This window comes from Anopheles coluzzii, chromosome 2 (genome assembly GCF_943734685.1).
Source record: "Anopheles coluzzii chromosome 2, AcolN3, whole genome shotgun sequence".
NCBI classification, from domain to species: Eukaryota; Metazoa; Arthropoda; class Insecta; order Diptera; family Culicidae; genus Anopheles; species Anopheles coluzzii.
Window position 1 is genome coordinate 124,468,404 of NC_064670.1, and position 25,336 is coordinate 124,493,739.

A 25,336-nucleotide genomic window follows, 5' to 3' on the forward strand; every position below is an offset into this window, starting at 1 on the left:
TTGTTTACTGTCTCCACTTTCACAGGTGGTGAGGACCGGCACACACAAACACACACAAGAGCGCGACCTATGTGATGGTAAACACTAACCCACAGTGAAGAAGAGCACAACGGAAACCAGCACACCAGCTCACAGGGACACAGAATACACGTACAATATTTCTTCCTATCCGACATCCGGATGGAAGCCAAACCACCAGGAAGCCAAACCCGCCGGAAGTCATTTGAAATCCTGCCCTATGCCACAGGAGTAGGTAAAACAAAAGGACAAACATGGCAGGCTGATGTTTGGGTTTTGTGTCTCTGACCTTCGAAATTAGATTAAATGATGGAGAGAGGGTCAGGCAGGGGAGGGGCTTTCGGGGTGTGACCAGAAAAGAAAAACGCCTCCAGGAAATCATATTTTGTGATCGAAAATCCACCATGGACTACTTCGATGCGATGCGAGTAGAGGGGCGTTAAGAAGATGGGTTAAAGACACGAGAAGCACGAGGCTGTTTCCTGATTTCTTAGCGGTGGAGACGCATGGTAGTTTGTAAAGAAAAAGAACTATCTGTAGCTGGGTTTATCACCTGGATTAGTCGTATAAAAACACCGTTCAACTTGAGTGCTGCATTCACAGTAGTAGACACACGTACGGGAAGCGTCGCGTCGCGGTTCCGGGAGTGGAAGTGGAAAACGGTTGTTTAGGCCCGGTTACATGGATGTCGTGGGTTTTGAGGTTTTCCTGCTTCTCCTCCGCCAAAAGGATGATGTTTTCGTGGTGGGTGAAGGGGGCGTGGACGGGGGGGAACGGACGATTAAAGCTCTATTATTTACTCCACTGGATATCACACATTCATTTACACGCAACACACACACACATACACGCGAGCAAAAGGACGCTACGACACATGGCACTGAAACAATACGCGTGGTGGCTGTAGCGCAGCGAGCTGCCGTGCGCAATCGATGACGCTTTTTGGGTGTTAGGAAAAGCTAGGAGAAGGCGGGGTGAAATGAAACAATGAGGAACAAGAAAAAGGTACTTTTATTATACGCGTTGATTAATGCAGTCGTACATTAAGTGGATTGTTAATGGAACAGTACAGTGCGTGCTAGAAGGAGCGGGTTAGTAGGAGACGAAATGTCTCAGCCAATTCCAACAACAAGGATTAGTCACTAATCGAGCTGAAGAACCGTTCACTTGGTTGGTTTTTTGCCATATACACGATCACACAAACACACACAGATGCACAGTTTAACGAAGGTTTTCTCGACACTGTCAAACATTGAAAACGTGTATCCGGCATGCTCGATCGAACGACTTACGGTGCGTGGCGCAAGCCCGTGGAGGAAGGCAAGCGAATTGCCCAAACCCTTGTCGAAACACCCTCCCCACTATCTCTCCTTTGTGTCTTCTTACTGGTTACTGGTTCACGGTTTCACGCGACCGGATTCACTTGCGCAAGGCCACAATCGAATCGAATCGTGTGGCGCGGAATCGAATCGGGACAGACATATCCGGTTCGCTCCGGTACTTTCCGGCAGGCAACCGTCTTCCGAGGATCGATTCCGTCCTTTTTCTTTCTAGTCCCGGTAGCACGTTTGATGAAGGTTCGTTTTGTTTCCTTAAACAAAAGGGAAAATCTACTCAACACGGGGAAAAATGGCGTCCCGAAATTGAGGGAAAAGAAAAGAACCACAAAAATAGCAGTGAGTGAGCTGCTGCTGCACGCACTCCTTCCGGACGCACGCACGCGAAACGACCAGCGACCAAGCGGAACACACAACGGGCGGAAAGCGAACCACAACACACCGACAGACGGAGCAAACTTTCGTGCACGGGGACGTTAGGATCGCAACTGAATCGCGCGCTGCCACCCGAAACCGGCATGAGCCGTTGGTTGCCGTTGGTGCACAGTAGTGTGGCGCTTTGTGTGGCGCACACGTTCGGCTTCGGAGCGGCTCTCGGCGTCATCATTCGTTGCGATCTGCGTTGGAGCAAATGGGTCTGTGTTTATCTTTTCTCTCTCACACACTCACACAGAATTGCAGACAGACGACGACGAGATGATCGAACTGAAAGCGTCCTCTTTTGGAAGCTTTCAGAGACGCTGCTGTGGTTTTCCGAGGAGAGCGAAAGATTTCTTCTCCTCGATGTTGTTGTATCCTCTTGGTGTGGCGATTGAAAGTGAAACGAGAGAGATTGAAAGGCCGAGAGAGAAAGAGCACAACGCAGAGTGTATGCAGAGTTTCAGCAATGTGGAAAAACGAGACCACTGCTCGTGTTGCGCTGTTCACACCAAGCTCAAGCTTTTCCCTTTCATCGGCAGGGGAAATTCCAACCCACTCGAAGGGGTTGTAGTATCGTGATGGAAAGTAGGTGGCAAGTGTTCGGAACGGAGGAGAAGTTGGACAAACGTGCCAGAAGCTTCGGATTTCCAGAACGTAAACCAGAGAAGATTCTACTTTCTCTGATTATCGGTGCAGATGGTAAGAATCTTTCGTTTCTCCTCCGCAAAAGCAGAATACTTTCTCCAATGCTTTTACTTTCTCCTTCAGCTTCAAAAGCTTTCGTGCGAATCTTTAGTTGTTGAATGCTGAAAAGCATTGATTTGTCTAAGGTTGTGTTTGAGTTAATTTTTGAATATTTTCATTTAAAGTGCTTCTTTTAACAGGGGTGTACATCTTCAACGTAACAATGAATCTCAAATCGTTGCCGTCAAACCAGAGGGAAGTTGTTTCATACTTTTATTGAGTTTTATAGCTGTATAATTCACTCTGATTGCTAATGACCCAGAAAGCTTTGTAAGGGGTTCCATTCACTTTGAATTTGGTTATGTTAGGATTGATTTATGACAATTTTTCCATGCCTTTTATGATGTTTTTGTTCACAAGAAAGCTTGTTTGGTTTATTGATTTTATAAATTTAAAAGCTCACACTATCGTTCACTTCAAACTCTCTCTCCAAAGCCAGTAAAACCTTAAAAAAAAAAATAGTTTCACGCGCAATGTAGGCTACTGTACCGAAAAACAAACTGTTCACCCAGAGTTGAACCATTATTTCCCCCCTTTTCCCTACACCCTTCACACACACACACGTCACATGATTTACACCAACGTTTACAGTGTGCCAGCAAACAGGCAAACTGCCCAGCGAACCTTTCGGCCAGCTCCGTCCAGCGTTAACCTCCTGGCAGAAGTCTACTTTTCCGCAACACGGACACAAACAGATAAAAAACTTTCTCCGTACGAAAGCAACCAACCCTCGGTGTGCTACACGATAAACTTGTGACCAAGGGTCCCTGATTGGAAACTCGTGGAAACGCTGCTCAAAGATGGGAACTCTTTTACTGCTTCGTGACCCTGCGCCATAAAGTTAAAGTTTTTTCCTTCCTTTCTTTCTTCTTCCCTAGACCGCGCTTCTCCAAACAACCAACAAAGCTGCAACTTTTCTCTCCACCACGAGGTGCTGTTTATTCAACAACAACAACCGTTTGTGCGAGGTGTAACGCCACGTGCAAAGAGCCGTGCCCATGCGGCTGCAAGCGCAAGACACTTCTGGCGCAAATGGTTGGGTTCATAAACTTTAATAGATTTATGTTTTTGTTAGAGTTGACCTGTTCGAGAAAGGCTCATTTTAAATCTCGTTTAGTTAATTACCTTCAAACAGTCGCCCGCAATCAAGCCATCGAAGGACAGTGAGTGTCTTAGCTCAGCTCTTCTTGTAAGAAAGTGTTTGATCACTCAACAGCTTGTGCGTGTGCTGTGTGCTTCATCTGCGCTCTTGAGATGTTTATCTTTTGCGTTCGCGCACACGAAGGTACGCACAAGGTAAAGGGATTTGTTTGAAAGAACAGACGCAAACACGCTCTGTTGCCCATTTTCGACCTGTTGCCCTATTACGCGTAATCAGAACAGCTGTTGCCGATCGCCTTGTCGCCGATGATGATGAAGATGATTTGAAACTTTTCCCTTTATTCAATCACTCCTCAACGGTCAGAATGATCCTTCAAAATCGATCAAAAAGTCTCTGTGTCTTTCATCGTCCCTTCGTCTTTTGCCCACCGGGGTAGAATAAATAATAAAAAAGGGATTTTTCCCTTCGATCGGTCTTGTACGTCGTTTCGCACGTGCTCGCGCAAGCAGGAAACTACACGCTGGCATCAACAATTTGCACCTTGGAACACGAGGGAATGTAAAATCGCCCGTCAGCGGTTGGCCAACTTCGGCCCCACTCTTTCAATCTCCAGCGCTAATGAGGCATGCAATATTTAATTAAAAATTATGATCCAACAACACCATTTGGAGCATCATTGCTCGCCTGCGGCTGCCGACTTTCGATGAGCAATTGGAAGGAATCTGAGTACGGGAACCCTTTTTTGTTATTTTTACCTCAAAATGAAACCATAGAACGAAGCCGGACACGTACCTCGTACAACCGGTTGTCTGAGGCAGAATGATCGGTAAATCTTGGTACACGTCCTTTGCGCGTCTGTTCTGTGTGTTTTACGCTAACTACCATTCCCAGTCGCCTTTTGTATGTATTTTTTTGTTCTTTATGCTTTATGCCGACATTTCAATTTTTCATTCTAACTTTCTGCTCCGGCGAGTCGAAGCCGAACGCTTCGGGTTCCCCCAGCATGCGTCTGCTGTACGAGAAAATTGTAAATACACGTTTAACGAGTGAGGAAATGTAAACAGTGCCGTGGGTTTGGGAGCGTATACGTGTCTGGTACGCTATACGATGGCAGCCGTAGCAGGTTCGCCCTCGTTCGCCTTCCAGTACGTCGGAAACGTCGAAGCCGATGATCATGCTGGTTGATTTTAATTGCAGGAATAAATTGGAAATATCATTCAATTAGTTGTACCAGAATGGACCACGTTTCTTTCAACAGCTGAACGGCACGATGACATGATGTGGATAGCTGGTGGGAAAAATTGATTTTCTCACTCCCTTTGAAATGAATGCCAGGATGTTTAGGACGTGCCTTCGATCGATCACGATCTTGTACAGTAAACGCATTTAGTTGCAATGCAATTAAAGGTGTATCAAAATTGTTCCATTGTCCATGGAGTTTGCTCAATTAATTCATTCCAGAGTTCATCTTCTTAGAACAAACCTTTCTAGTCAGCTTTAAAAAGGTTACAATGGGCACCCTCCCTTTCTTCCATTAAACCTGAAGTTTTGGGCATGCTCTTTTACTTGTATTTAACAAACATCTTTAGCTCATCTTGATTTCTTTGTCCGCGCGCGCGCGCGCCAAACGACCCACCAACAACGGCTCGCGACGAAAGCATTTCGGTGTCGAACGGGATGGTGTATTACATTGCCCCGGCGACAGCAAAGCACAACCGGGACATGTTAATTATTCCGGGGAACAGTATTTTGTTCTTTACAGTCGCGAATCGTCGCCACTCCGACTCCTTCCCCGACCCGGGTCATTTCGCAGTAGCAACAACAGCAGCACACACACACAGTAGTAGGCCGTGCCTTTAGAAAAGTCTCCCCATCCTTAACAGCAGTAGCGCCTGCAGGAACGGCCCGAAAAACAAGCGCCGAACATATTTTGCTGATGTACGCCGGAGAAGTTACCACGCTTTCCTTTCGGACGGGAAGGAGTTTACTGAGAGAAGTGGCTGAGGCCAGCAGTTCCCAGCATTCAGACACTCGTAAGGGGGGAAAAACGCATAAACCAAACCACCAGTCATAGCCGTAAATATGCTTGCGAAGGAAGCAAACATCAGGGCTCAACTTTGTACTGAGCGAATGGGCATACAAACATCATGTCATATAATGCGCAGCCGACGGCTTCTTCTTCTTCTATGGTTATAAACCAAACCAGAGAAGTTAGAGAAGCAGCGCAAAATCATGGCTTGTGACTTGCCGCCGGCATAATGCACAACGCAGCAGGCGGCGATTATGCACAGGAAGTGAGGATTGAAATCGATAGCCAACAATTAATGTCTGGCGGACAGAACACGCTACCGGCTTGGATTCATTTATGCGTAATCAATTTTTATGAGTGCTTTGCGTGTAGCCGTGCAATCAGTGCGTTCCAAAAATAATCCGAAAGAATCACCACCCAACCCCGGTTCTCGTCCCGTTCGCCACGGTCAGCTTCTAAGCCGACCTTGGCTTGTGTGCTTGATTTACGGCCTCACCTTTCAACTCGATTATACTCACAAAAACTCACAACCACGCTTTTGTCACTTTTGCTTTTCCGCTAAGAAGGCTCCACCAGAAAGCTTTCTTATGCACGTGGGGAACAACTTTCCCCTGTCCCTCCATGCTCATAAAGATGCCGATTGACGTGAAACGAAATGGGTAAAGTGTGTCTCAGGGTTAGAAAAAACCACTGTTGGCAATAACAAAAAAAAAACGAAAAACATACACTTAGCTGAAGTCAGTACAGTTCGACAGGAGAAAGAGGGAATGAAAGTGTGTAGTGAGTCGCATACCTTTTTGCATTTCCAAAGGTCCATTTGCATATGTCCCCGGGAGCGAGGCGGGTGAGCATTCGCACCCAGGACCCGCACAAGACTCGGCAGCACTTAAACTTTATTGCATTAATTATTTATCCCATATTTGACATGGCTCGATATTTTTTCTCTCCCTTCTTTTTTGTTACTTTGAAGCGTCTTTTGCCATCCAAAATCATTGCGAAAGCTTGCCAAACCTCTGGCTCAAATTTCCACGAAAGCGTGTGAAAGCATGTGAAGCATGAATGAATGATTTATTACAAAGTGCATTTACTTCAAGGTGTGTAAACAGTGTCGACGTCCTCAGGAGCCTGCACACTCCATCGCGCGCTATGGTCCAGCGATTCGGCCACAACTTCTATAGGTCAGCGCAAGTGACCCAAGGCTACTCTGGTCCGCTCCCCTGCATGCCAATATTCGGCTCGACCGATGGTAGGAGTAAAGCGTAAAGCGAAATTCTAATTAACGAGCCTCAAGCCCACCTCTCCCACCGGCCGGGAGTCACTGTTAATAAATGCCAACGGTAAAAACAAACACATTTTTTTAATTTTTTACACCCTAAGCCCTAACACCACGCTACTGCGACCGACCGACTATGCGCTAATATTTCCGTTAATGAGACGCGCTTTCGTCGTCGTCGTAGCCGTCGTTGGTGCTTCTTACGCGTGTGGAGTAATTATTACCAGAGATTAGTGGAGATGGTTGCGAAATAGAAACTGCAAATGGTCCCGCAGCACGGACGCGCACGGGTCCAAGAATAACCTTCGCTGAGTACCTTCCGGCTGACGGCACAAACACGAAACTCGAACGCAAAAGAGAATGTTTAAAAATAAACGCAAAAAAACCCACATTACACATATATAATGAGAAGGGGAGCTTTTGGGAAGGAAATGATGATATTCAAATTCAAAGAGCTGTTCAAAGGCACGCGGCGGGCAGACGAAATGGTTTTCTACTTCGAAAAAGCTCCGTTAATGAAGCTTTCTGATTGCGCGAAATGAACACCAAGAATGAATGAATTCGAAGAGCATGTAGCAATGAACATTCGAACAAGTAACGGTGAAACATCACCAAGCGCCAACTGTCAGTTACTTAGTGTTGGCACTCAGTGTTCATGCCGCAACCATGGCACTCAGTGTTCGTGCGCATGTACACCATGTGGCACTCACGCTGAGTGACTAGTTCGTTGCCCCAAAACCCAGAGCCGCCGACGAGCGAGATCCCAGATGCATTCGCTACGTTGCGTAGCGCCAAATAACCGGTCTTGGGACCGGCGTGTTGGCGCCACCCCGTACCATCCACTTGCGTACAATTAAACGGGCACACTGTGCCACGGTCAATGTCTCGGCTAGGCTGCGGACACCCCTTTTACACACCCAAAGACTTATTACATTTTTGTCGTAATAAATTCCATAATTAAATGCTTGTGCAACATGCGTTCATTAGTAAGCATTTTATTCCTACCCGAATGTCGATTGCGCGCCGGGTTGCGACACCCCATGCGCACACACGCGTTGAACGCTTTGGAAGCATCGCTTGATTGGGTTGCGTGCAGTACGAGACAACCCCTTTCGACCCGGGACATGTTTCGCATTATTACCGTGTGCGCACCAGCAACTGCAGCAGCACCACCACCGCTGGACGCTATGCACCGTCCGAATGTGACGCTGGGGGTGATTAATATTCATTACGCAGGGTGTCCCCATGGGCAGCCAGGGTTGTCCACATGGCACCTCCACATGGCTTATGAAACCTTTCTTCAACATCACTTCTTGTTCGTCGTCGTACACTCTCACCAACCTGTTAGGTCGTTTGCATGCCGCCTTATCATGCCGAGGTGGCTGCAAACAACCCTCACGCTCACGTGGGTTCCCCGTTCCCCACAGCGCTCCACATCATAGTAGGCTAGGATTGCAATTAAAATTTCCTGCAGCTTGCTGGTTAAAATAAATCTCCACAACAAACAACAACCCCTACTACTCGACGACGACGACAAGGACGACGGCCGGACTACACGACCGTATCCCGGACCACTTTCGTTGGTTGGAGAATGACTTTAAAAAAAAAACAACATCACTTGCCTGTATGTAATACGACTCCACCACACTTCTTTTTGCTTTGGCTTGCAGGAAATGATTGCTTTACAAGTTTGTTCCACATTTGCGTTCTCAGGCTTTCTGGAGAAGGATGTTTGTTGGGCCACTTACCTGCAAAAAACGAAAAGAAAGAGAAGAAAAAACACTCCGATAAGAGCTAAAGCAGAACATATAGGCCCTGTGGACAAGAAAAAAAACGGGACAAGATAATAATCTTGCTTCTGCAACAGGAGCAAACCTGAATCTGTCGACGACAAACGCTTTAGGGGAGCGCTTTTTCTACTTGGATTTGCACAGACTCCCTTCGAGCAAAGCACACAGATTGTGCGATAAGATAGAGAAATTAATTTTCTTCTTCTTCTTTACTTTTGCCGCTAACCAGTTGAGATGTACAACGGATTATAAGTCTAGACTTGAGACGAGTGGGAAGTTTCAATGCAAGAAATTATGGAATGAACATGAAGATAAATTATCATTTTAAGTTCTTTCTAACTCGCCTGTCATCTTCGTTCTTCTCGCCAGACGCAAATACTTGCTTGCATATTACGAAATACTACACCGACCACAGAATTAAATTACAAATTACTCTTCTCCAATGCTCGGAAAGCGTCGGGGAAACTTTATAAATCCACTTCGCACAGTAAAAGCTCCCCTGCCCAAGCTACCACAAAACCTCAGTCGCACAAGTGGCCAAAGAGTTGTCGAAAAGTTCTATTGGAATTAAACCCTTTTCTCTAGCGATTGTTCCTTCTGGTGGTGAAAGCAACTGCCAGACAGCTTCGACCCAGCAGTTGAAATAGCTCACAGTTCAAGCTCGTCCTGTCTCGTGTCGTGGAGAACTATTTGTTATGGAAAAACTTTTCTGTACCGGTATAATATCAATTTTTGGGAAGTGTGGAAATGACTGGGTTTTGTGTTTTGATGCTGCTAGGGTAGACAATGTAGTGCTTCGTAGGAGGTCAGGGTTTGACAAACTACTTTAGTGGTGTAGGGGGGAACTATTTGAATGATGAAAATCACAATGATGAATATACTATTTGATCATTCTCTTTCATATTGGATAGATATTTAGTGATCTTCACTCATGTGTGATAAAAATGGTCATTGTTTCAATCGATCCTACATTGACCACCCCTGACGCGATACAACATTTTGTTATTGCAGTGGGAAAGGTTAAAGTTCAGTCAATTTCCAAAGAAACATTGCTGGTAAATGAAATTATGAAATGATAAGCCAATGAATAAATCATAACTTTATCAGTCCTTCTTCCCCGCAACTGGGAGTTGTTTGAATAGTCCAACTCTACAGTAGACGGTTAATACGATATTCGATGCTAATCAGGCTGCAGTTTCGATAGTTACCGTTCGTCCAGCCGCATGCTGCTGCGGCTGATGTCGCTCCAGGCGGACATCGAGCGGGGCCGCTGGAAAAACTTCGAGCCCCTCCTCGAACCCTCCACCGGCGTGCCATCGAAGGTTTCTGGGGGAAAATTAACGATTCGTAATGCTTTCGCACTGCTGGTCGAGTTGCAGCTTTCTTCGGACATACCCAGCGCACTGTAACTGATACGGAACTTGCTCATATTTGCCCCGCCACCTGGCACCACCTGGTGGAGCCGCCTGCCTCACCACCACTCCCGTCGAGCCCTCCGTTTGTCGCTCCGTCTGCTCCCGCCGATCGACACACGGCCACGGCCATGCCTTACGCGACGACGCTAGCTGCGATAGCGTACGATCGATGGTACCCCATTGCGTATGGCAAACGCACGCCTCAAAGAGAGCGCGCGCGACACCTCTTAAGACGCACTAATTTAACGCTAATTAGTAACACGCTCACACACACACACACACACTAATCGACTTCACTTTGATGCTTCACGCACAGCTCGATTTTAATCACTTTCTTTTCCGGCGAGTATTATCTCCAGAGCGACGCGCAGCGCCACTGACTGATGAAGATCTACGGCGTAGACGAAATATTGGCCGTACCGCGATGATTGCCTGCTCGCACCGTTACTGCCACTGACTGGATCACATTGGTACGGCCGCTAGAAGAAGCCGTGCCGAGTGCTCCCCCTTCTCCGCCCGTTTCGTCGGTACGCACGACACCACGAGGACACACGACTTACCAACCCTGGGCCGTCGTCACACTACTTTTAAACCTGCCCTCAACACACTACATAAATCAAAACCACCACCATTACCTATACACACACACACACACACACGCACTGTTGGCCACCCCCTCCCGTCCGTCTTGCTGGTTGGGGTGGTGTGTTTTTCGCTGTGAAGGAGAGCAGATGACGCTTTTCCAGACCGCTCAAAACAAACCTCCCAAGAAACGCGCAAACATACAACGCCAAAGAAATAAACACACAAATCACGACCGCACCGAGAATACGCAACCTGACGCAGCTCCCTCTCTTCTACCGTTTTGGATCGTAGGGCGTACTTTTGGATCAAGATTTTTGGAATATTTTGATTGCATTCGCCTCCGCACTCTGGCCTGTATGACGGGGTAGGGCCTTTATGTTCGCGCAAAAACTAGGGAGTGGGTGAAGGTAAATCACATTTTCACTTGTGTTTTTTTGGGTGTGTTTGTTGAGTAAAATTTTGACTGAAAGAACAAAGTTGTCTTGTAAGGTGTGTTTCTTTTATTTTGCGGAGAAAGATGCTGGGTGGAAAATTAACACTTCATGGGTGAAATTTTACAGCCTTATGTTGTGAAATTGAGTTTTCTCGTGTGTCTGATAAGAACAAAACAAAAAAGGATAGAAAAACATTTTCATACGTTTGCTGAGCAAATAGGGGACAATTGTCCTTTTTTTGTTGTTTTTCCTACATTTAATTTTCCCATTTTAGCGTATTTGCACATTTTCCTCGCCCAGTGTCAATTATCATCACCCATTGTAAGGGATTACCATTCTTTCCGATGCTTTGGCAATCTGTCCTCACATTTCCTGAGGAAAGTTTTGCGCACATACACACACAAACGCTCGCGCAGCCCCGAAATGGTGTCAGTGGCGTAAGCGATGAAAACCGTACCGTGTACCGTACCAGCGCACCATTGTTGAGTTGAAAATAAATAAAGTGTCAGTGTTGCGAATTTCTCCTGCAAAACACTGGTATTGTAAAATGAAATATTTCCCCGTGCTCTGTTTCGTGTTTCACAAAAACAGAAACGGTGATTTGCTTTTCTCAGCTCCACACGCCAGAAGAGTTGCAAAACAAAGCAAACAATAATTATTGCGCACGAATGCGAATTTTGTGCGGAAGGTTTGCCCCGGTTGCTGGCAGAATGAAAGAATGGGCCATTTGGGGCCGAATTTGCCTATTTGTCGTTTATTTGTTGAATCTTTTTTGTTTAGCCGTACGACATGTAACGCAATGATTCATGACGGTGGGCCTCTTTGTACTGCACAGAAATGATGGGAGGAAATATGGCACACACAGAGAGTGAAAACAATTTGTACAACAATTACCGGTGAGTGTGTGTAGGAAATATGATGATAAATGATAGTATAAATAAGCTAGTTTCCATACATTCGTTGTTGTACCGCTTTTCCCGCATCGAACAAATCGTAATGAAAGCAAACCTCTATTCCTCGGAACTGTACCTTACATGAGCTGAAACTGATTCCATCTAATGGTTGCGGCTCTCCGAAAAGAGACCGAAATGAATCAGAAGCGATAAGCCGGCGTAATCTGGACCTACCATCAAACGCTTTTACGCTAAGCCTTTAAAAGGGTTTAATCCCCAGTAGCCATTCGAAGGTGAATTGGTTCGCATTGCCACCCAACAGATGTCGCCGGGTGTCATCGGGTAAAAGCTTCGATTAATTGTAGAAAGGTTGGCCGGGTAACCGTTTCAATGTTTCCATTAACACAAACTCTTTTCATCCACAAACTGTTTGGTATAAATTGGTTTTTGCGATAAATGGCTTTCTAATTGCCCGCCTCTGCCTGCTGCCCAGTATGCATAATTCAACACCCCGGTACCATCATCGGTTGACAGATAACTTTTCTCTTCTTCGATCGATAGATTTTCATTTCTATCCTGCACAAGCTGACTCGGTTTATCCAAAAACAAACAATTTCACTTCCCATCGGTCTTCTCTGGTGATTCTATTACACCGACGGAACGCATGTTAAATGATTCACTACGGTCAACATGGAACGATGGATCGGAGTGGGAGGATTATTTGCAGTATCTCATTAATCATCAGTTCCGACCGATTGACCGGAAGGTTGGACGGTTCAGGAGAGGACCGTAAACAAGTGAAGCAAAATTACAACTACGGCGTAATGCAAATCAAACGATCGATTGGTTGGTGGAGAATAAATTAAATGTAAAGATGGTGTGTAAATATTTATAAAAATGTTTGTCGTTGATTCTGTGGCATCGAAACGAATTGTATAACTCAGTATCAAATTACGCCAAGATTATGTTTTCATCGTTTCAATGAGAATTTTACCAACTTTGTCCCTTATCATGCATTTCGTGTTGTCCTTGGCAAGTTAAAGTGGACATCTAATACATGTTAGTGATCAATGCTATGCAGGAGAGAACATCTAATGAGTCCAAAAGGTGAACCCTTTCATCAGTGTGGATACAGGAATAGGCAACTAAGGTCAGTCCGAGTAAACCCCATAAATATGTCACTTTACACGATCAATAAGTGTGTTACACCTGATGTCACGATGCGTCCAATGGCTGATTGAAACAGGGTTAGAAAGGAAAGGAGAAAAAAAACGCCCGACCTGACCTAAATAAACGGCATCTATACTTCAGCAATTTCCACCTCCCCAAAAGCTCGCTCAGTTGGTTCGTCAATGTCTTCTTCTGCTGTTGTAGGTTCCGCCGCAGTACAACTATTGCGTAAAGAAGTTTTGCACACTGCGGAGGCGTTCGTGTTGGCACAAAATGCCTGTAAAACAACCAGGCTAACAAGTTGACGCTAAACCCTTCGCTTCCGCATACATGAATAATGTATTGTGTGATCCTTACGGTTTAACTATCTGCGGCCGGTCTGCGTGTTTTGAGTTGAAAACCCCAAGCTTTAACAGGAGCTCAGGGAATTTCCTGGAAAAGGCAAAGGATATAAACGCCCAACCCAATCCTTTCACGACGGCTTTCGTCAGGGCCCTTCTTCTTCTTCTTGGGAAACTGATCAATATTCGGCTGTACGCCTACAGAGTGATGCTATTTAAGATCAAAGCAAGCCTTGCAAGTGTGTGGGAGACGTTCAGAGGTGACAAGTTGATGAATGCTTCACTTTGAATCACCACCTACTGGGGATGGAATGGATCAATGTGTTGATTTGCTAATGATTTTTGCATAACAAGGATTTGACCCAACGAAGACAAGTCACACTTTACTACCATAGTATTTAATCCTTACCGAGCAAAGTACAGTCCATCTTCTGGATGAAAATTCATTTCGTTTTTATTTAATTTGGCTCTGGTTTTTAATGAGGAGCTAATGCCATCGCGCTCACCTCTCGCTGTTCACGCGGTCACGTTCGTCTGGTTGGCACAAGATAAACGAGAACACCTTCAAGCAAATGAAAAGGCCACCCCGAAGCGAGACACGCACCGTAAAACTGGAGCATGGTCATAAATCAATGATAAATCAGCCGACCCGTTGGCGTTGGTGGTGCTAAATTTATTGTCGAATGCGTTACGAAGACAGCGAGAACCGAAAGAAGGCAAATCTTTTCCATGCTCGAACAGGCAGGCAGGCAGGCAGGCAGAGACAAACTTCTTTCAGGACAACCTTCAGGCGATGGAAGAAATTTAAAGGAAATATGATAAATATCCTTACAAAAATGTGTAAAATACATTGTGCACCACACAACAGTACAGCCTGCTGCTTGTTGACGGTTGTCTTTAAGTTCTTCTCAAGGACGGGAATCATTGTTGAAAAAACACAATCAATGGAGTTTTCTTTTATTCAACAATTCAGCGCTCCCGGGAAAGAAAGCCTAATGCCTAATTCAGCATAATCTTTGCACGTGGTACGGTGTCGATGTCGTCGCGATTTAGCGACCCCTTTTCACCGCCTGGAACGATGCAAATGCCTCACCATCTCACACCTTGGTACTGATACTGAATAAATTAAAGCGTCTTTCATCTTTCACCGGAATGAAGATTAGCTCCAACACTTTCGACCGATCTACGTCCTACTTCTTTCAAGACGGTTACAATCCTTGGCTTCAGTGGGAAGGAGATAGAACGGAAAAAAGCAACAAAATCACCTCGAGGGGAATTAATGGCGGTTTTATTTACGGCACTCCTTGGACGTGTTTCGTATGAAATAAACGGTTTGGAAGAGTTTAAACGCCTGGATTGTGTCTTTTCGCTAGATGCTTGTCTTTTTTCAGCATTGAATTGTTGTCTTATATTAAACCCCAACAAACTTTCTATGAAAAAAGTGATTTTTCAATCTTTGCTATCAAAAAGGCAAATAAGTGTCATACGGATTGCATACTTTCAGGCGTTGTGTAGCTAAATGTAGCCATTAAGACGTTACTCGTTAATCTTTTTAATCAAATTACTTACAACTTGATTAAATTATCCCAACAAGACTTTATGGAACGCTCAACGCAAATGAACGGACGAAGAAAGTCGTCCTGCGTCAGCTAGCAACTATCTGCTCGTCAATCAACTGGCCATCGGACACGGTCAAGGACTGCATAAGCATGGGAGAAGGATCGTATCAACCTTATTCTTATCGAGATTAGCCATTCAGCTCCAACAGCTGTTGCCGTACGTCGTTATAGACCGTGTAGCTGGGAAGGACCCTACACATGGGTTCAAATTTATTGAGCAGCACAAATTTATCTTTGATGCTCGAAACAACCGATCTCACAAATAGACACCGCCAACACAGTCTAGGCATGAAGAGTGGGTATAGCGATGCTCTTTGACATTGACAGCCAAGCGAAGAAAGGAAAGACAAGCCCTGTATATGGGATGGTAGGGATTCGAAACACTTATCTTTTGGGGCAAAATTTCATTTCGTATTCCAGTCACAGCGTGGAAGTTTGAACGCGTGAGAGGATTTTTCCTGGGGAAGCTGTTTCGTTTCACTCCGGACGATTCACTTCCCGATCGATTCCGATTGGCAATTGATTCGTATTTAGACGCGGCCGGCATTCTCCGACTCAATGTTCAGCGCACGAACGATGTGGCAATAGCGTACAAGTAGTACAAAAAAATATTGATCTTTGATATTTGCTAGAGCTTAAAGCGATTTAAAAAGGCGTATTTAAGCTGCAACACATTTGCGTGTTTATGTTTGATCCATGCCCGCCAAATGCTAAAAGCTTCTACAGTACCACTTTTCTGAAATAAAGCTCAATCCAGCGTTGTAAAACAATTTCCCAAGCAGGTCCAAACATACATTCAACCTCAAAAACTCATAAACTTTGTCGCCATGAGTCCGCAGGACTCATAAAACCACAATTTCCCACGACCACATTAACGCGGTGCGCTGTGTCGCTGTGCCACTACTACCCGATGTTCTCCCCATCCGGTCCCCATCCGGTCCCGCTTTCGGGGTGACAGAAACACGTGAAAGCATGTGATTTTGGACGCTTTCTTTATGATCCTGCCATTAATGCTATAATGTCTGTTAATGGGCTTATGGTATGTTCATCAGCGCTTCCCGGTCCCCGTCTGGTTCTCGGTTGCGTCCATGGTTGCGCGTTGAAAACAAAGCAATATACTTCCCAGCGGGTGTGAGAAGAGCTTTACTTCAGTGCACGGTATTGTTCGAGTGAGCTTGGATGGTGGTGAAGCTTTTCACATCCTCCCACTGACACACAAGATTGGTGAAAAATCACACCCAAGAGGTGAGGGCACAAATGAATCGAATGAATGGCACAAAACAGCAGGAACAGCAGCTACGACATGGACCTTATTTCGTGCACATGCACCACATCGCATCGGAAGCTTGAGCGTTTTGACAGGAAGCAGTGGGTGAGTTTGATACATACATACAGGAATTTCATCCTTGTCGTATGTTAATTAAAGTTCGGATCTTCCCACTCACTCACGGGATGAGAGCCTGTGGCAGAGAGGGGAAACACAGGCCAGGGCTTTTATTGAAAACTATCAAGATGACATACAGGAGCGGCACAGGAGTGTGCACTACGCTGACACTAGGCACCAGTTGCGCAGCATTGCGGGGTTGATTGCGGTAGAGTTCTAATACCCACGGGCCTCACCGAGTCACCGTGTCATCGAGCCGTTGTGGGAATTGTTGGCCTGCAATGCATTCCGCTCCACATTCGAAACGTTCAAGGCTCAACACGATCGCATAATCATCTCCCACAAATGGGACTTTGTTCCGGGCCGTTGTTTTGCTTCTGTCACAACACCCACTACTCCCAACACCGTTGGTGGTGCCCAGAGCATGGCTTTGGAACAGTTTGCCACCCGGCATACAGCTTATCTCCCGACAATGGTGTCAATTAGATGGACTTTTCTGCGGACAGTAAAACCTAACCAGTGGAGAAGCGGCCGCCCACAATCCAACTGGGAGAGGATTGTTGTTTCGAATAATGGGTCTTGTATCGTTAGGTGAACGTTTCCGTTTGCAATGCTTCGTGACAGGGAACAGCCGCCCATGCGGTGTTGGACGATGGGCTGCCTACCTGGTGCCATGGCGCATGAAATGATTTGGGGAAATTGAAATGAAATATGAAACAATAATCTTCGTCATGTTGACGTGCTTTTGGGAAGAAGAGCTTCTGACGCTTTACGGCTTGGATCATTATTTGGTAATCATGTTTCCTCGGTGCGGTTGAAAGCAATGTAAGCGATTTGAGCTTTTCTTTTTTAAGGCAAGCGGACGTACAAAAACACGCTTTTCTCTTCCAACTCGCACAACTTTTTTGACGACTCCGACAACTCCGATGCCGTAAAACGCTATCTTGATACGCCTGAAAAGTCCACCCATAATCGTAAAATGGAATCTCCATGTCGTTTGCAGTTTGTTTCGAATTGTTTGGTTTCTTTCCTCCTTCCATCCGTATCACGTTACTTTGGAACAACAACTCGCTTTCTCGCTGTTGGCAGCTCTTCATTTCTCTTCTCAACGCTTCTACCAACTACGATGGAGGTCATGTTTCTGGAGCAGTGTTCTCTCCCACCGGAGCAAATCGTACAAAATTGCCCCATAATCACTGCTATCGATATTTTCACGTACAGCCATGCGAGTCTTTCGCCAGAAGAGATTGATATCCGTCCATCGGGAGGAGTTTGACATTTGATTCTACGGCGATTTATTACACATACACACACACTCACATACCGGTCGAATGCCAAAGTCACATCAAACAGACGTGGACTTGGTTTGAAAATTGAAACGAGAGTTGCCGAGGCCAAAGCTCGTGATTGCGTGATCTGCGCTGGGAATTCGCGCTCCGTTTGATGTGGTTTGATTGTGGAGCCTTGTGTTTGTGCTTCGTCTCAACGGACAGTTCAAAGCTGGACGGTGCCGGAATAAAATCAATGTTGACTTGGATTTGGGGTTTTTATTTTCAACGCCTCTGGTACATTTTCACCTAACCGCTTGAAAGCGTTTCGTTCAGTTATCAAGGGGGATAAACCTAATTCGGAAACCTCTGGACGATTCGTCTACCAGGAGTAATCACGACATTTTTAATATGTTTGTCTGTCGCTTGCCTTATATATTTTGGAAAAAGGAATAAGAACAAATTTCAAAATACTCTCCTGTAGCAAGTCACGCAGATACCAGATACCTCTTGCTCATTTTTACTGTTCTTCCCAAACAAACGAAGAACCATTTAAAGAGAAGGTGAAAGGAAAAATCAAATTCATTTATAATCGATTACCGGAACGGGGAAAATGCTCGATTGATAAGGAGAAAGGAACGATGGAACAAATCGAGAAAGTGTAATCGATCGGAAATTATGTCTCCCCGGCTGGAAGATCCCCGGCTTGTTTCGAAGTAGGTTAACGATTGGTGCAACAACAAACGATTACCAAATCGTCACGGCACACACCGTTTCAGTTACACAATTCTGCTGAAGATGATTCTATCGATCGTTGTTGATATGATGAGGACACGGAGCTATCAGATTCTAGCGAGGGTTCCTCGCACAAACTGTCATCTGGAAGTCTCAGAAACGTTTCAAGTTCGAAGAAGGGTGTTTTTGATTTCAAGGAACATCTTCTACCGTGCAAGACATAAGACGGACATAAAAACAGTTGAAAGCTTTGTGTCGAAAAGATGTCCATTGTATAAAACTAGTTTAAATCCAACTCAACCATTTTCCTCGGCAATCCATCAAACCGTAGTAATGGAAGCGTGGGGTTTTGTGAGACTTTTTGCTGGGTTGCCTGGGTTCAATGTCAAAACAACGTCAAACAAGTCTTCGTACGTTCCACACCGCTCCACCACCAGCTCCACATTTCTCATTCCTCTTCATCAAAACCGGACTGAACACATGGTCGGTTTCAGTGGCAGCAAAAGCAAAACGCCCAAGTAAGAAAATAACAAATGGAGTTAACGGCCCGTACTGTAAGCCCATCATGACTCCGGGAGCTTCCGTCGTATTACACGCCAGTTTTCGGCTTTCCAGTTAGCCTTTGTTGCCTACATTCCAGGGGGGAGATGGTCGTGGTGGTGGTCCATGAGTAAGCACGGTTGCGTGACATGAGCTCATTTTTTCCCTGACTTTCAAGCGTTTCTTTAACACTTTAGCCAAAGAATGGAAGGAATGTGATAGGGGGAGAACACAATTTATAATGAAATATTTCACTGGGTTTGAAATTTTTCATTTAAGGATAATAATAAAGTGTCTGCTAACCGGACAAAAAATTAAGCAGGAAAGAAAATGATGATTTGTTGAATGTTTTACATACTTTTCTTGAAGTGCATGAAAGTGCTCATAACCTGCTCATAAGTGAATAACCAAACTAAGCAGAATTTTGTACTGCAAGTTGCATACTTTAAGGCGCTTTGCTGATGATTTTCTACATAGAGTTATTTAAAACTTTGGATATCAGCGAACTGAGCTTGAAATATGTGAACAAATAACTCACAAACAAACTCAAACTACAAATCAAATGTAGCACCTGATCAGCTCCTAAAATACACTTTCCCTGCTTCAGTACGAACGTACCATATTAAACAATTTCCCTAAATACGCCACAGCAATAATTTACTTTTTGTTTAACCTAACGCCATACTTTCCCCTACAACCTTGCAGCAGAAAATATTTTCAATAAATTTAAACTTTTTCCCACCCTACACTGTGCTGGATAACCGAAGCAAGGGGCACGTATTCCCACGAATCTGCAAGTGGTAGCGCACATGAATCCTCTACAGAAGTGCACAACATCAGCCCTAAAGATTTGGGGCAAAAAAATCGAACCAAAAACCTAACCGGAAAAGTTTTCTTCCAAACGAGCAAAACGTAGAGTGTAAATTTCACTCAGACACTCGCTGTTTGCTGTCGCATCAAATTCGGAATTCAGGATCTTCCAAGGGCAAACACATTGTTTGCATGCTTGTTTTCGTTTGCGAAGGAGCAGCTCTGAACCATCGCCAGTGAACGTTTTGCTAGATTTGAGCAAAAGTTTTACGAGAAGCCTTCTTCTTCTTCTCTGGCTCAACAACCGATGTCGGTCAAGGCCTGCCTGTACCCACTTGTGGGCTTGGCTTTCAGTGACTAATTGATTCCCCCCCATAGCAGGATAGTCAATCCTACGTATGGCGGCACGGTCTGTTTGGGGATTGTACCCATGACGGGCATGTTGTTAAGTCGTACGAGTTGACGACTGTACTACGAGACCGGCCTAGGGTAAGGCAAATTTGATCCTCATCTGCACCCCACCAACAATTGCGCCAACGTCAATGGTTGGTTGCTTTTATATTTACCCAACTATTATGCTACGTGAAGGTGTGTTGCGTGTGAGGGTACGTTCACGCAAAGAGAGACCACATAAACATTTACTACTATGTGTGCATCAAGGGAAACGGTCCTCGTCATGCTTGCAGACGCACGAAGCCATCATAAAGAACGTGCAAAATCCTTCAAAGCATAGCACAGGCAAAGCATTAAAGCACCGTAGCAATAGATCCTTCCAATAAAGGGACTTCTTTGTACGAAATTGAAGCACAAATCTTGAGGTAAGCATACCCGCAAACGTAATTCGAGAGAAACGAGATAAAAAGCATCACTTTCCCAGTCATCTTTGGCATTGATGATAGACCGTCCACGAAAACATCATTTCTGTCACCAACAGCAACTGTGCAGCGGCGCCTGAAAACATTCCAGCAAAGGCAAAGTGGATATGCAAATCAAAATCCCATCAACGTGGTTTATGCTCAACCCGAATGTGAATTTGCTGCGAATGACAAAGTGCTAAGTCAGTGCTAACTTCACGGTCGGGTTGGCAATTCCCTTCGGTAGGAAGCCCGGGATTTGTGAGGGGATTCTTCACGACCTCTTCTTGAGGCCGAGATGATGGTAAAGGTGTATCGGAAGATGGTTGTAAACATGTTGATATTAGGGAAGAAGTTGTTGGTTTCAGAGAACGGTTTGAAAATAGTGCTTCAATAGTGAACGTTACAAGGAAGCTAGTATACTTAACACGGGATCCATCCATTCAGCCCTACAAACAAGTGTCATTTCGTTGATGGCACGCTCAGAATTTATTTGTCAATGTTGATCGTAGACCATAATCCTCCGCTGGCCGAGCTGCTAATTAATTTGAGCGCCGGTTTCATCAAGGTAATTGGTTTTTCCACAAAGTAATAATTCATATTTCAGCTGGGTGGAATCATCAGCAGAAATCATTAACGGTGGTGGAGGTAAAATCAATACTCAATACGGTTCCGCACTTGTTGCGCTGTTTGAGTGGGCTTTTTTACTTTTTTACGACTTCACCAGGAGCTTTTTATCACCTTTCTCTAATGGATCCCATTTCTAACCGAGCCGTAAAGGATATTTTAATGTCGCTTTCTTATTCATAAGTTTGAAGCTTTTAAAAATGATGGGCTCCTTAGTATCGCTTTGTCCGTTGGTTTAATCGCTGAAATCAATAGCACCAGCCCGCAAAGTTTTCATAATTGCTTTCCGTGAAAGTGAGACAAACGAAGAAAAGGGAACACAAAGCAGCAGGAAACGATTCCGATATGAATCGTAACGCTTCGCTGAATACTGCTAATTGGACAAAAGAAGGTCTCCCGGGGCCCGTCTGTTCACAGTCCAACCTCAACAAAGGCAGGGAATTCCAAATGTGTGGTCGTTTTGTCAAACAAAGGCTCAGACCAGTGGACTCGTTTATTTTTTTATCAACCTAAACCTTTGCGTCCTTTATCGCACGATAATGAACCGTGTCGTACCGGAGAAAGAAGTCTCTGCTGGAAAGTGTTCCAAAGAAATGGAGATACAAATTGCACCCGCAAGCTAGCAATCTGGTAGGAAATAAGTGAAACACTTTTTGAACACAAACTAGTTGGCGAATGCAATTCTCTTGCTCCACGGGGGACACTTTGCACCTCCATGCTGCCCTTACAAATGTGCTTGCCCAGGCTACGAACGCTTGGTAATGCAATCTGGATTTGAGGAAATGGAAAAGCATGAAATGGTTCTGCCTCTGCAATCTCCCCAGTCATGCTCAAGGTGTGTTAAACAAGTTTACAGGAATGTTTGTCATTTCTCCTTTTTTATTTTTCAAGGCACAGTGGGATAGGAGATAAAGAGCATTGTTGTAAAATTACGATAATGCCTGGTTTGGAAGATGGGTAACTACTGCCTTTATTCCAAGAAGATAATAATATGCAATTTTCTTTAGACCGGAGCACCCCTAAAAGTATGCAATCTGTTGAACAAAAGGGCGATGATTACTCTTCAAGTTGTGGCCACTCGTTGGCAGTATCCATCCCACTGTCCAATGACGATTTCACATTCAACTTTCACCAGCAGTTACTTGGAATGCTGCCGGAACGTCAAAAGGAATTTTGAAATACTTTCCAATAGTTGAATGAAAGTTATTTTAACCATTTCTCCTGAAGAACTGCACTGAAACACGTTCCACATAGCGAATTCTCTTTGCTCGCAATGACACAAAAGTGCATCTGCCTTTGCCAATTGTGAAACGCTGCAAACTCATCCATCATTTGCTGCTATCAAATGTGAACGATGAGAAATCACTTCGATACACTTCAAGCAAAAAGAGCAAACACACACACACGAAAAGCACACCTCTGCACACGAAACACGTCATCGATGCTTCGATGGTCCCAGCTAAATGAGCTTTGCGAACGACTACACAAACGGATGGGCTTCGTAACTTTTGCCCTTTTGCCAAACATAAATTGGTTTGAGTCCGGATCCGGACGCTTGGTTTCCCATACGCCTTCCGGGGGAATAGTCGTACAGTGAATACAAAAAAAAAACAGCCCAAACGGAAGGTAACGCAAAGTGGAGATGAAAAATTAGAATACATTCATCATAGCACATCCCACTTTGAACGTTTGTTTCGGGTTGTTCGCCGCCCAGGTCAGCCCGGCTGAGAATTGATTTCGGTTTACGAAAAGTCGAGATTCGAAGCATAAATTACCTCGGCTCGGGGGTGGCACGTTCATTCGATGGAGAAAAAAAGGAAGACCCAGCAGTAAGAGAAAAATTTATGCAAACATAAATAAACGTGCATTTTTCATTCCTCTGCTTGTAAGTGCCGTAAGAAGCAAACGTTGTCTCGGACGCGTGTTCGTGTGTTGCATAAAATGCTAATTATTCTTCGCTCAAAATTAATGCGATACTTTCCGAGAGTGAAGAACACGTAACGCTTCACTGACAATAACTCTTGTTCATATTTTTTCTTTCGGTGGGATGCTTTCCGACTCCCCAACTCCCTCGATTAATGGCCATGTTGTACGCCTTTGTCTCGCGCGCAAAGAATCCTTTTCTTGTCCAAAAAAGCACATGTAGCACGAGAAAGGACGCCCTCGTGCCTCATAATCTAGTGCTTTAATTCAGTGGATGGTTGTTCACCCAGCAGCCAAGCTGGGTCTTTTTTCTTGGCCATTTTCTTCTACGCTACAGCCGCACCAGCCGCTGTAGAGACAAAAAGCTTGCGGCCCTCTCACCATACCCTCGCAGCACCCTTGTCCACACGCCTTTAACTCTGCTTATTGATGCTCGTTTTCATCTCTATCGTTTCCGGCGCCATGATAAAGGGCATGATTATCTACGCCCTTTCATGTTGTACCAGTCCGTTTCATCATACTCTTCCACCCGACGGCACACATTTGTCGCGCATTTGTGAAAGGGGTCCGGCGTTCGCTCGCTCTAAAATAGCCACCGCCTGCGTCCACATGCAACAGGAATAATGATGGCAGTTTTTCATGGCCATTTTTGTGTTGCCTTTTATTCGCTGGAATGATGCGGAATGCATGACTTTCTGCCGTGCTCTCGTTAATCCTTTCCCAATCCACAACCAACCCTCATCAGTGAGTCAAAGTGTGTAGGATTTGCATTTAAACCCAGAAAACGCTTCATGATCCTTCGTACACACGCTCACTTACGTCAACGCCTCGACGAAGGGCTAATTTATGGTTTACCCGGATTTTACGACGAATACAGCCCACGAACCACTCCACGCCTTTTAAGCAAACCATTAATTTTTACGTGCTTACGTTTCATGAGTGGGCTAGCCTTTGGACGCTGTTCCAGGGCGAACATGAAGAGGCGAATTCATGATGAAAAATGGAACAATTTGCAGACATTTTGTTAATATGATGATAATAAGGGGAGCTTTGCAGTGAGTGGTTTAAATTCGAATCGATTTAAGGGACAGTGAGCGGAGTGAAATCGAGTGATTAATTGGTATTTAATCGATTCCGATTTGGAGGACATTTGTTAGGCTAGTTAGGAGTTTAATTTTATGAATTCAAAAGCACCCTATTGATTCTCCAAATTCACAGTACAGTAGCTTTAATTCCGATGCAAAACGTATTGTTTTAAAGCACTACACTTGTGACCTTCAGAAGGAACTCTCTTAAAGTCCAGGCAACCTTCCATTTTTGCCGTCTAACGACCAATCCCACGATTATCGATTCGATTAGCAAACCCAACGACCACTGCCGGCCTTCCTCATTTGTCATTCACTTGAGGGAAAAAAAGGAAAACAACTCACACAACCATTCTCACTAACCCAAAAAAGGACTCCGAATACTGGGAAGAGTATCCAAATTGATCCAACGGTCAGATTAAGGCAAGTCATAACCCAGCCCAAGCTACTATCCATCCGTTTTTTTGCGAGGTTTTCCTAGAACCTATGCTTTCTTATGTTATTTTTAGTTTTTTTGGGTGAAATCAAATTGACCATGAAAAGGATCTCGCACAGACAGTCGCATATTTTCCCCATCCGAAGGGAATGCGGACTAGGTCCTCTCAACAGCTACAACCAGAGCTGCTCCTTTTGTCAGCCGATTAATCAATCGCACAAATCTTGAACCTGTGGCAACTGAGCTGGCAAACAATTAAGTCGTTTCTTTCCTTTTCGGCGAGATTTTTCACAAATATTTCATCCTCCCCATGCACGATACGCCACAGACGCCACTCCCAGGAGAGTCGCGTCCAGAAAGTGGCGATAAAGGTGAGGGAACAAAAGGAGACGAAATATTAACGACGACAGCTTCATTACAGCCGTGCGCGAAGCAAGTGTCACTTTTGTTTGTAAAAAAAATGTGTAGAAAATAGGGACGACAGTAACAACAAAAAATGTTACG

General features: G+C 44.9%; 1 protein-coding gene across 18 annotated transcripts in view; it reads right to left on the reverse strand.

Moving 5' to 3' along the window:
* Positions 1–25,336, reverse strand: part of LOC120948186 (potassium channel subfamily T member 2) — a 153,832-nt gene that overhangs the window by 88,003 nt on the left and 40,493 nt on the right. For 6 of the 18 annotated variants that reach the window (XM_040364261.2, XM_049606690.1, XM_049606695.1 and 3 more), the window contains exons 1-2: positions 1,798–1,967; positions 572–977 (exon numbers count right to left, since the gene is read on the reverse strand). The exons of 3 other annotated variants lie outside the window; for them this stretch is intronic. Coding sequence is in view for 2 of the 15 variants with exons in the window: in XM_049606692.1 (XP_049462649.1) it covers positions 9,922–10,142 (221 nt within the window). In the remaining 13 variants the exon portion in view is untranslated. Of the gene's footprint in view, positions 1–571; positions 978–1,310; positions 1,968–9,921; positions 11,226–25,336 lie in introns of those variants that run through there. 9 more of the 18 variants (XM_049606696.1, XM_049606700.1, XM_049606699.1 and 6 more) reach the window with 6 other exon arrangements.